Here is a 13,659-nt window from a genome sequence, read left to right on the forward strand (position 1 = left end):
AGAGTACAGTGGATATAACAGAGTGTGTGGAGTCGTGTGAGAAAGCCCTGTTTTCATTCAAGAATTGGCATTGCTTCGGCCTCACCACCGCTGTGAAATTGCTCCATCAATCCCCCAACGCCCTTTCCCCCGAGGTAAAGTCAAAATATTCAGCAATTCATTTGTGTTGCTCATTCAGCAAAGAATTCATGTTTTACATGGGCGGTGTAGTCTCAAAGGGGCCAATAGTTGTTCTAGACAGCAATGAATCAATTCATACAAGTGTATTGTTGTTCATGTTAACCGACAGCGGCAGCAGCAGCAGCAGCAGAACCAGCCGAGGCAAGCACGCAAAACTACAAACACACACGTGCACGAACACACTCCTTTTGTGAGACAAAGAGAGATCAGAAATAAACATGTACACACTCACACAAGAACACATTCATATAAAAGTTATATATTGTGCACTTTAAAAGGTTTATTAACATTTAATAGATTCTGGCAGAGGCCTTTCAGACAAAAGATGGACTGAAAGACAGAGCGCTGCCTGTCGGGGCTTTTTACCTCCATTCTAAAGGTAGGAAACAATAGCTTTCTGAAGACATCCCTGCAAATGTCTCCTTTGACCCTTGAGGAGTTACTTATGGCTCACAAAAAGTGGATTGCGTGCTCAACAATACAGCAGTCCCATGAGTGGTCCATAACTCTACTGTGGCTGCTTTTGGCTTTTACGGCGTCAGAAGTGCGGCAGTAACAGAGCAGAAGTTTCACTGCAGGAAGCGTGTGGTGCACAGCTTTCACAACATGATACACACATCACTTTAGGAGATCAACAATAGAGATTATCAGAAAGTTATTACTCAATATTATTTACTCAAGCATGCAGGAATAACACACCTGTTTTGGGGTCGACGGAGAAATATGGCTGTCCTTGGAGAATACTGTAGACTATCCTGGCGCTGTTTCCGTATGTGGGATCGTCAGCATCAGTCGCTGTGACTTGCAACACAGATGTGCCTAAAAAAGAACACAGCAAAATTATTACCCAATAACATCTCTCTTAAAGATTATTCCCAGTATATTTATGTGTAAAAACTATTTGTTGAAAGTCTCCTCGCAACCATGTCTGGAGCTTAAGCATCCCAGGAGAATTACCGTGCGCAAAATGTTAATATATGTCAGCAAGGTTAGCAAGAGAGAGACACTTTAGATTCTTGACACATCCTCAGTGTTTAACAGAAGAGATGCAACATTCTGGTTTGGCATGCATAGCAAATACTGACACGATGTTTTGCATAATGTGCTGCCTACTGTACAAAACTTAGCCCTAAAAATATAAATGTGCAGATATTGTTGTTAGCTACCTCGCTGACAGGCTAGCATCTATTAAGGAGAAATTATTGTTACAGGTATACACAGGCCCTGTGTGTGAGTTATATCACATCAAATGTTTTTTACATTTTCAGCTGTAAAACTTTAAATAAAAAGAAGAGCACGAGCACTGCTCTTAAAAACATGACAACAACAAAGACAGACGGTTGGAACACTGAGGGACGGCTCATTATTTACACTGTTATTTAAAAATTATGCGTTAAAGCCATTGTGGTTCAATTTAACACTCCAAGTGTTGCTCAACCAGCATTACAGGCTTCATTAACCCATTATAATTGCATGATGAGTGCATTTTAATTGCATTCGAGCTTACATTATGCATTAGTGTATGTAAGAATCACAGCCTGGTTGTGTTCGCAGACATATGAGCTATATGATACATCCTAAAGCCTGTAAGTCGCCTTGCTCTGATGTGTTCCTCTGGGAATTAAAGTAAATTAAACAAGTGAAAGTCAGCCCGCTGTGCCTCACCCGATATGACTTGTGTTTTCATGGGACACTGAAGGAGCGGAGTGAAATGCCAACCATAATGAACCATGTGCTGCACAGTATGCTTGGTCAATCTGAATCTCTGTAAACCCTGCAGAGAAAATTGCACTGGGAATTATTTGGACTTAATCAATTCTGGGATTGTTTCGGCAGCTGAGCTGGTTCCGAATCATCCGTCTAGGAAAACGTATTAGTTAGTAAATAATTTAATTAAAAAACAGGAATTGTTGCGCCATAATGTCTTAAGTAAAGTAAATGCTCATCTGTGACTGAATGATTAATAAATCTGTACGGTATAGTGACTACAAACTATTCTGCATAACTTTTACACCGACTGATAATGCACTCACGGGCTCCTTAAAGAAAGTACAATGAGCTTGCAGTTGCTCAAAATGCTCTTCAACTTAAGTGTTCACGTACAGCACAGTTTGAACTATTAAGGTGATGATTGCTACATAAAAAGGTCTGATTAAAAAGTGAACACTCAAGTCAGTGGATACATCTTTACAAGTAATACCCTGCTGGGAATCTGGTCTTCTTGAGGATTAATTTCCCAGTACGTGTTACAGGCTATGTGGAGAGAACATACACTTTACAATACAAACACTATTAGACAAAGGCACTTAGGAAGGCACGATCGACTTAACAAGACTTTTGTATTAGTTTTTCTTGTAAGATATCTCTGCTGGTTCTTTTTAGTGACCAAACTTTAATAAAATGATCAAAAGCTTTGCAGACTGGGAGTCCTTTAAATCATTCAAGTCAATGGGCTGTTGGTTTTCAGCTTTTACCACCCACCCCTTCCTCTAAATCAAAACACTTTTTTTATGTTGAAACCATTACAATGTCTTTGCATCGTCCAAATGCCAAGCCGCTTTAAAGTAAGAGAGGTATATCTAAGCTTTCAGGTTGTATGGTCCACCTTCTATTGTACCTAGATAGTTTTACAATGGCTGTGTTCTTTTATGACCGCAATTACAGAAAACACATGAGTCTAATCTATCAGTACGTACATCCAGTGCCCCCCAATGACTGTGTGCAATATTGTTCTTCCTGGGTTCACGTTAAACGTGGTGTTGCACTCAACTACATTATATTGAGACTCTTTTCTCATTTACACTCATGATGGAACTGTCAATATATTTCAGTACAGCGCAACATCATCGCTAAATACGACTTCAGTGCAAATGTCTTTAGGTAGGCTTTACCTTTAACGTCTAAGGTAGGCTCATAGATTTTAGTTTAATATTTAATGAGTGTACATAGAGAGCCAACTTATACCGGAGGCAAATTCCTTGTATGTGTACTTGCCCGGCCAATAAAGCTGATTCAAATTCTAAAACACCTTTATGACTGTGTCTGGATATTTTAGGCATCTTTGAAGTTGACTTTCTTGCAGAGCTCTACCTTATAAGGTGGCCACACCGTAAATACTTGTTCACAGACTTTGTCCAAATTTTAAGGCCCCTTTATTCATCTCCTTTAAAGGGGACATATTTTATCAATGCAATCAATTTTCTATTATTCTAATGTGTTTTTGAATCACGTTGATAAAGCTTGTTTCATTTTAAAAATTGTATATATATTTATAATTATTTTTCAGAGCCTCCTTCCTCCTGAAGCGAACAAGCCATTTTGCCATTCAAAGGTTAGACCTTAGCCACGATTGGCTGACAGTATTTGTGACCGTGTAGCCCCTCCTCCTCTAGGATCGGTTATTTTGCCTTATATGTACGAGCCAGAGTCGCCAGGAGGTATCGGAATAGTAAGTTGAAATCTTGACTTGACTACAAGCTAGTGCAAGAAGGAAGCCTGAGGTGAATGACGGTGAATGACGATTGGTCGATTTCAGCGACAGCAAGTTTCATACGTAGAAACCTGCAGCTGTTCTGAACGGCCCATTTCAGAGGCGACCTTTTTAAAAATGTCATTCTGGAAAAACACAGAATTATGCGTTTTTCACTTTTTCACTGTCAATTTTTAACATCCAAAAATGTACATCCATCTATCTCTACTGACCTCACTGGCCTAATTTTGGCAACAACAAATCGTTATGTGTTTTCAAAAGAACAAGTCTGGTCTCTGAAACAGCATGAAAAGCATCTTGGTTCTCTTCATCCTCCCTCAGTCTCAGTCAAGGGTCTTGTGCCATTTGCTTAATTCCCACTTTGATTTGGTTGTGACATAAAAAAAACCCAATTTCCTGCATGTGCACCGTAATGAAGCAGCAATTAGTTACTGAGATGTTGGGTTGTGGGTTGAAATAAGATGTCATCAGAAAGGAATAAAAGATGTCAATACACAGCCAAGGCTTTTAAGAGAGGCCTGTCATCAGATATGGAAACAGCTTTGAAATCTGAAAGCCAAAGAAAATATGCATTTCAAAAGACATCAGATGTTAAGGCAAGTAAAACAAAATTGATCTGTTTTTTGATGGATGGAAGCATTTACTGGAAACAACATTTGAGAGAGGCAAAACGGGGAAAATAAGCCCTTAACATAAAACTCCAAAATTTCTATTTTGTTTATAAAGGATTCAACACTTACCCGTGTGTGCAATTCTGCTCAATTTCCCTGCATTAGTTCCAATAACACTCATTTAATCATAGATCTTCATCCAAACAAACCAGTGCTTCTGCATTGAACAGCAATTTTACCAGAAGTAAAAGGGTTTACAGGAAAGCATGGCAGCTAATATCCAGCCTTTCCATTTAGAGACATCTCAACAGGGAGATTCATACAATAGTAGGAAGTTGATACTCCTTTCATCTAGCACTCTAAAAAATATGATTGCATTGAATGGGAAATATGACATAGTAACGTTGGACTACCTGGCACGTGCCCAGCTAATCAATTTACAGAGGGAAAAAAGCACATCACAACCAATTAGCTGCCACACTCGCAGACAACCCCCTTCCTGCACTTGGGAGCGCAAGTATTGACAAATGCTGGGGGATTAGTGCTCTGGAGTGTGAGGACAGTTGATTGTTACAGCCGATTTGACGCCGCGGACACCGAACCGAAGAGGAATTACTTTAATGGACATCAGCAAAAGAGGGGGCGGGAAAAAAGGCTAATTATTTTCCCCTTCACAGACGTTGATTTCCTCCCTTGGGTCATCAATGGTGATTGATTCTTTTTGTGCAACCGATGATTAAGTTTGCAAGTGAACATTGAAACTTTAAAATGAGCAGTCTAGTTACAAGTAAAAGAGGGATAGCATTGCACAGGTAAGAGGTAAAAGTTTATTTTTCATGACCCTATTGTGGACAAATATTATAGGCTGCAGCTTATAATCAAAAATCATTATGTAAGATCAAGTACTGGGGATTCCCTTACAGTCAACCAAACATTAGTCGATTTAAGAGTCTTACTTAACAAGCTGCACCTTGTCTGTTGTCCAAGTGTCACTACTTAGTTGGCTAACTTTAGTAAGCATCTACAAGCGAGGCTAAAGGCTAATGCTGCATCAGCCTCAGGAAGGTCTCCCATTCTTAAGAGGATAAAAGCAGAGAGGGAAAAATGTAACACTGTGTTTAAGTTTAATCTACTTGCTGTTTTTTTCACACATTTAAAATCATTAAGGTTTTTTTTTGTTTGGCATGTGCCATTAGCGATGTTGCTAGCAGGCTGCTAGCATGCTGTGCGTTGTAGAAAGGCTCATTATTCGGTTTTGTACGTTTGTATTGAATTTGGCACAATGTTTACAATGTAATAAGTCTAAGTTTGATCTTTTTCAGCCCTGGAAGTTGAACAAATCTTTAGTCTGGGCAGCCCTATTAACGACACAGCTTTTTGTCTAACAGTACCAGCAGCGTCTTCATCAACCTTAACCAAACATAAAAGATTCAGTAGCAACTAATGGCCAATTTTCCCAGTACAACACATTAGGTCCTACAGGGCAGAGTAGATTAAGACATGTCCTCGACACATCCAACTGAGAAACAAATATTCCAACTGGCATAGTGGTATGTGTGTCAGACGTGTCTGTTCATGAATAGTCATGAATCCAACCAGGGAGATATTGACTGTTTATAAAGAGGGCGCCTACAGGTCTATCGGGGTTTGCATATTTTATCGGCCTTGCACAGTTCCATCTTCTTGCAGCAAGAAACCAATGGAGCCGTTCTTTCTGTCTTTAAGGCATTTTCTAATAAGTATTCCTTTTCAGCAACCCAAATGATTATTTTGGACCGACAGATATGAATGGAATGTCTTCAACAACCTGTCAGCTTTACAAATTCACTATCTTGTCGTCTATTTGAGGCACAATTGCTCTGACAGCAGTTTTCCTACCTATTGGAGAACCTACATACGTTTTGAAGGAGAGCTGTGAAATATTTGAACACCATACTTCGGAGCCGTTGTGCTTTGAGGCAGAATACAACGGACTGGGAAAAGAGTGGCTTTTGTTCACCCAAGCTAAAAACAGCACTGTACAATAAAGAAATAAAAAATAGATGTTTTGCCACATGATGCTCGGCATAAGAAGAGCGGCTGTCTCCGAGGAGGTGGATAGAGGCTTTTCTCTCCTCTATGATGTGGAGGACTCCACAGTCTCGATGGCGGGGATTGCTGTGGAGGCATTATTGAGTGCTTTATAAAGACCTGCCCACTCGGGAAACCATCACAGCTACCAGCAAACAAAGATGAAAAAGAGGACTCGGCTGGCTTACAGAAGATCAAACATTCTGGAGAACACTATCCAGAGAGGACAAAGCAGAATGCTGCATGGGGTAATGACATGTTTGATCGTGGATGCTCATACTAATACCTTATTGTAAACCATGTTGCAGCATTAATTGGTCATGAGGCATTTTAAAACATGCACAAGATGTAACGTCAAAGGTCTCATCGTCATATTTCTCTTTACCACAGGGATGAACGCGATTATAAACATGAAGAAAAGCTTTAAAAAAAAAGATGCAAAAATAGCTCAAGTTCAGACATTTTACATTTTCAACCCATTCAAATGAAGGCTTACTGCTGAGGACATTAGAGAGCAATCATCTGAAGGTCATTTTATATTGCAGAACTACTCACCCACTTCAGACATCTCGGGCACCGTCGCTACAAAGGGTCCATCTGGAAATTTAGGTGCATTGTCATTGATGTCTTGTACTTTGATGATGAATTCCGACTTTGGTTCCAGGGCCTCCTCTGTGTTGCGGTCCAAGGCTTGTGCATGCAGGACATAATGCGTTTTCCTCTCCCGATCCAGGCTCTTAGTGGCATGAATATCTCCTGTCACTTCGTCGATGATAAATATAGTCCCGGCTCCTTCCCCGCTCAGAATGTACCTGACGGATCCGTCGCCTTTATCTGAGTTTGAGTGAAGCTGCGAGGGAAAGCAGACAGACACTGTGTGAAAACAGGGAAGTGGTAAGCTGCCAAAATTACTTCTTATGGTTGCTTTTGATTCAGGATTTCAAAGTATGATTCAAGTTTGTAAAATTTACACTGGCTTCAGTGCACTGCTGTAGAATAGCAGGAGAAACGCAAGCAGAGGGAGTTCTACTGTTATAATATTGGTGAAAAGAGATAATTCTTTTAATCAATTCCCATTAATAATTATAAATGTTAGTAAAACATTATCCAGCCTTAGTCCACATGGAGGTTTTATAAGAATATAAATACACATCTACAGAACTACAATGGGATACAATGTCTACCATTGCCATTTAAAATCACATTTTCTTTATGTAGCAGTAACCTTTGCGTCATTACTGCACTGCGTGGAGGTCCTGACTCTATGTTTCAGCTTCAAAAGACTCCCAACATCCAACTCAGACATTACATTATTCAATATTCCTCTCTGAGGCTCTACTGTACCCAAGCATCGCTAAAGAAATACATCTTTGGAGATTAAAGTTTTTGGAGAAATCCTTATAACACTGTTAAGATGAAGGCGCTCTGCCTCTTTCTCACCAGGAGAGAGAAAAAAATGAGCCACTTGTTCAGCCATAATTGACACCAAGAGGATTAAGACGTTTCACGCCAATAGCTGGGTCGCAGTTTTAGACTTTATAAAGACATCTAACAACACGACTGCGGCAGTAGCATCATAATTTAAACAATTTCATTTTCACACATGAATAAAACATGTTAAGAGACACATGGTGTTTTTTTTTAAGCTTGTTCTCCCTCGGGGAAATGTCACAGCTCAACGTAAGAGAAAAGCTATTTTCACCATGTTGGCAAAGCTTTACATACTGGTGGTGCTGGTGGTGTTCTGGTATGTAGATGCACATCAATGAGCTGTGAACACACATTCGAATTCAAAAGCGCACCATAGGCTCATCTCAAACAAGACGCGGTACACAGTCATGTGGAGAACGTAAGATACACATACTTTGAAAATATAAATAATTCATGGTGTGTTTGTAGGGAGATAATATAGGGATAATATGTTACCCTCCCTCACATGATAATACATACTATGTCTATATAAGCATGCATATCATTGCAAACAGGTTAGAAAATCTCACAATGTAAAATGGAAGACTAAAAACTTTAAAATGGCATGAAAGGGGACTTTTCCTTTGATGTGATAAATCAACATTACATCTGTTGACCCAAAGGAGGGGTCATATTCAGCACCTGTCAGACATAAAAGAGGTCGTTCACTTTGATATGTGAGAGTTTACAAACGCATCACACAGCTAAAGGAGTTCAACAGAGTCCAAATAATCCATGCTGGAACCACAGGTGTGAGAATCAAAGACTATTATAAAAAAAAAAAAAAAGGCAAAAAATTTCACGTTTTAAAGAGCAACAGACGAATAGGAACAGCAGCCACAAGTTGAGACTAATAAACAGAGATGTGACTCATTTGACTCTACTGGTGAAGTGTTTGCAGGGCGGTAGCACTCCAAGTTGCAGCATCTGCTACACCATGACTTTTATTATTCGAATGGAAACTAAAATATGTGCTGATTATGTAATACAGTACAACCACACAAGGCAATATAAGAGAAAATACACTTCATTTATTTTTAAAAGGCTTTTTTTTCCTACATTCCTGGATAGAGCACTTAGAAAAGAGTAGGTGTCTTGTGAATCACCAAATTTCTGTATCTCCAAGCTTAAGATGTCTCACTATGTTTCAGAAGAGGGTATATATAATGAGTGCATTGTCTTAATTGGAAAAAACGGTGATGTATTAATATTTGCAATTTGACTTTTGTTTCATCGGATTTTAAATAAGAAAGAAAATAAAATAAACCTTGAACATTTCTTCAATAGGAAGGTTTGGAAACGACAATTGCACGTCACATAAAAAAAACCACTCACACACTTTCTGAAATGCCATTGATCGCAAATATCAGATAGTTCCCGCAGAGATACAAGAGTTCCCTTAGAAGCAACTTCTTTTATATCAGCGCAGACAGCAATCGTCACAACACCCCTAAATGTAAGGAGCCACTGTAGATGTGGCAACAAGACATCTGTGTAACAACTTAAAATCCCAAATGGGACCAGGCGACTTAAAATAGGACATGAAACAGATGACAGAGATTTAGTTTGTACTTTAAGTAAGGCAAAAAAACGTGCCAAAAACGACGGGAAACACAACAAACCTCATCACCTAAAAACATCACCATACGTACAGCACAACGAGTGCAAGCACATAATCTCAAACACCAGCAATTGCACCCTTGCCTTTCAAGTGATTAATATAATTCTGGGTTATTTTATAGTCCAGAATCTGAGCAGAGACCTTACACAGTCAGATATTGTAATTCATATGATAATGGCATGTTAGTCATATCAACTGATGTGGAAAAAATACATCATGTTTTTTAGGCCATATTGCCCAGCCCTTGATCTTATAGGTACATCAAGATAAAGGCCAGCCAACTGCTATGATTCTGTAAGTGCTGCAGTCCCTGAATTGGGACACAGCTACAGTGTTTTGAAGGAGTGCAGACTGGAGCTGACAACAGGTCTACTTTCACAGTAACCCAAATTTAGAAGCAATCAATCATCAGACTCTTCAGTTTTATTTAGAGCATTAAACACACCGCACCTTGTATTGACCAAACCATGCAGCACACATCCTCTCTCCCCGTCTGTTTGTTACATAATTGATTACTGTTTCACCACTGCTAATCCTTCACTGGACCTCCATCAGACATCTCTGCAGGGAGATGTAACATGACTGGACAGCCTGCATATCTGCATTAGGATGCCTGTGCAGTCGAAAACGTCAATGAGCTCATGTCGCCTTAATTAATGTTGAGCTCAGGGTTTTCCAATCACGTAACAATCAGTCAGCAACAGAAGTGCAGATTAAAACACAATACAAAAAAGTATTACAAGTATAACTGTCACTAGATATTGATGCAGAGTTGAGGGTGTGGTATTACATCGATGAAGCGCACTGATTGGAGATTTGGATGGACGGACAGAAAGATCTTGAGACTGTAAAAAAGAAAGATAGGCTTCTGCAAAAGTAGTGAAGTTAGTTTGTGGTTAGGGTTATTAGGGTTGTGGTATTCGCTCCTCTATGTTGAGTATCCAACCTAAAACTAACTTCACTAGCATACCTCTACCGATGGCGTACTCTAAACAAAATAAGCCAGTCTTCCAAATTCTGCAATGTGTGATCAACCTTTTACACAGAAATGAGTAAGAAAGTTTTACTGTACATTGGCTACTTTGGGCTCTTACCGTGGTGGCATTTGTTTCGCCATTACCAAATGCGTTTGATAACAATGGCCGCTTAATGTTCATGACTTCATCCCATCTCCTACTGTAATGTGCAGATGTTAACTGACCCATGTTTTGCGGTGACTCGCACAACAGTGCAAGCATAAGAACATTGCCAATCATGGCTATGTCAAAGGTCAGTATACGTTACATGTTTAATGCGGCCCGTGTGGAAACCTTTTAGATAACAAAACATATATTCTTGTGTAGTGCTGCTGCTGCTTCTGTCATGTTTGTGCACTGACAAGGGTCGCACACTGGTGCTGATAAGACGCAGCTTCTTATGTTGTAGATTTTTGTAGTGTAATAAGCTTTTCAAAGTTCAAATTTATCGGACGGCTTGTGCATTAATATAAAAACTGAGGACGCAATAAAGGGAGACGCATCAAGAAGGGTTGTGCACAGATGCACAGTGACAGTTATGAGTTTTGTGATCCATTGCACCCCTAGAGGCAAGTAGTTTAACAAGTTGAACTCTGGAGGTCCTCGGGCCACATCTAATCAAAACCTGGACCGGCAAATAAATTAGTAATTAGAAAGCTGCCTCTGATTGCGGGCCTGACTGTGATGAGAGCCGACTGTCCTTTCTGTGGTAAATATCAGGCCCGTAATTAGATGGAGAGTCAAAGATCTTGTTGAATCAGGTAGTTAATCAGTTGCTAGATTTTACTAATATGAAACACAACCTTCAAAGCAAGAAAACAGAACATATTTACACTTCAAATGGAAGAGTCGACGGAAGCAATTACTTTGTTGACACGATTTGGCCCATTTCTGCGCTCTTTGAATTTATAATGCAGTGGAGACATTTATAAATAGATGACAATCAATTCCTGCATTCAAATTCTATCATTTAAATGCAGTGAACCAGAGTTATGTCTTAAAGACGGACCGCTTTCCCAAATACAACAAGGATATATCCACTTCTGTCCAGCAGCCCTCCACAACTCCAGCTCACAAATGAAATTACGCCTCCAGTCAGAGCGCTAATTTAGCCATTGACTTCCTTTGCAGGAGCCAATAAATCATGCCCTGCAAAGTGCGAACCAATGATGCATATGGCGACTACTGCCTTCCAAAATCTATGGGTGATAAAAGTGTCAACAGGTTGTGGGCCATTAAACAAACATCAGTGAAAATACAGCAGTGTCTGCTGGCTGAGAGTGAAACAACACGAGGATACTCAACAGTTAAATCATAGAAGACAGTTATTGAGTTATTAGGATGGATGCTGGAATATGAGTATTGATATTTTAATATTTCAGATGGAGGACGCAGAACTCTCCAGATATCTCTCAGGATCTCAAACAAATTGTTTAGCTACATTGTTGCTATCAAATGCATTATAAATAGTATTCTGCTAATAAAGCTATACACTGGAAATATATTGGATATATGATGATTAAAAAGCATAACTAAGGTAAATTTAATCTGCACACTCACTCACCCTAAAACACTTTGAATAAACTTTTACAGTTTGAGTTTGATTGAACTAAATACTCCCTAAAAAGACTAATTTTCCTGCCCTGATGAAGTACACAAGGCTCTATTTTATTAAAAAATATATAGATTTGATCACTAAAGCTACCTTTAGTTATATCAATAGACTTACACAAAAAGATTAACGAGCAGTGTGAGTGAAATTGCCACACTTTTAACCCTGGGTTCCGTCTGTCAGGCTACAGACGAGCCAGCCAAACCATCTCTTGGGTCGAGTTTGTTGGGGCAACAGGCACAATCAAGATCTGCAACCAATGTAATCATCCAGGCAGTTTAAACTAATTTCATTATAATGTGTAACTTCCTGGATTAGGGCTGCATGCTGGTGCAGTGGTTAGCGGTGTTGCCTCACAGCTAGAAGGTTCCTGGTTCGAATCGCAGTTCAGACAAAGTGGGCCTTTCCTTGTGGCGTTTGCATGTGCATGCATGTGTTTCCCTTCAGGTACTAGTCCAAAGACATGCTCATTTGTGACTCTAAAATTGGTGTGAATATGAGCCTGAAAGATTGTTTGTCTCTATGTGTCAGCCCTGTGATTGACTGGCGATCAGTCCATCATGTATCCCGTCTCTCGCCTAATGACAGCTGGGATAGGCTCCAGCCCCCCTGCGACCGTGAACAGAGTAAGCGGTGTAGAAAATGGATGGATGGAACTTGCTGGATTAAATCTGTGGTTGACACTGGGCGTTATTATTTCAGAATTGCAACATACATGCTGGTACTGTTAGATGTTTTTTTGGTCAGACAAAAATTTAAAAAGCTATCAGTATTAGATTAAACCAGATGGTTAAAGTATTCAATGTTAATCTATTGGAACAGGCAAATAAATATCAACAATTTCAATAAGCTGCAGCTGTCATGCTAAAGATAAAACACCCAATATTGATAGATCTTATTCTGATGCTGTACACCTTCTGGATTTGAGTCAACTGCACACAACTTTCGTGTTCACTAACCATCTGTGACTGCTTCATGATACCAATAAGAGGAGGACAATAGGAGACCTTAACTTTTTGCTGTCTAAGTGACAGTTTATATTTCACATATTTTCCGCGCTCTGGGCTTCTTTCACTCACATGATTTCAAATATGAAGCTCCATTTCTCTGCAGCGGGTGCTGCTCTGGCATTCCAGCTTCAGGGTTAGGATATTTTATTTATACCTCATTTATTTTGATCACACAGAAAATTTCATGGCTACCCGCCTTAATGTAATTTGTGTCAATTTTGTTCAACCACAGAGCAGGCCTGATATGAGCCTCGCATACATCAGCAGTCTATGTGGCAATCTGGACGAGAAGGGGGAAATAAAATGGCCAGTCAGTGCAGTACAAACGGAGCAGAACTGTATGGAAATCTGCGAGCAGTGAATTCCAGTGAGACATCATGCAAAAGTTGAAACCGACCTCTGCGACCTTGTTGTTTTGTCATCTCCCCACCAAAGACTTAAGAGGAATCCTTTCCCTCCACAGGGCATCAAAACAAGGGATTGTGTTTATCTCTCTGTCTCTATGGACGACTTTATTAAAGACTGGTGGAATAGATGACTGGCATGTGGCTGGCGGCTGGCAGCTGGCAATGCATTTCA

At 39.8% G+C, this 13,659-nt stretch overlaps 1 protein-coding gene across 1 annotated transcript in view; it reads right to left on the reverse strand.

Annotated features, from left to right (window-relative positions):
• Window positions 1-13,659, reverse strand: part of LOC138595571 (cadherin-18) — a 95,837-nt gene that overhangs the window by 46,862 nt on the left and 35,316 nt on the right. Inside the window, exons 3-4 of the mRNA XM_069666866.1 lie at window positions 6,907-7,201; window positions 880-999 (exon numbers count right to left, since the gene is read on the reverse strand). Coding sequence (XP_069522967.1) covers window positions 880-999; window positions 6,907-7,201 — 415 coding nt within the window. The remainder of the gene's footprint in view (window positions 1-879; window positions 1,000-6,906; window positions 7,202-13,659) is intronic.

The sequence above is a fragment of the Semicossyphus pulcher genome, unplaced genomic scaffold (assembly GCF_022749685.1).
Source record: "Semicossyphus pulcher isolate SPU_LCO1_2020_fin unplaced genomic scaffold, fSemPul1.0.p SCAF_18, whole genome shotgun sequence".
Classification (NCBI taxonomy): Eukaryota; Metazoa; Chordata; class Actinopteri; order Labriformes; family Labridae; genus Semicossyphus; species Semicossyphus pulcher.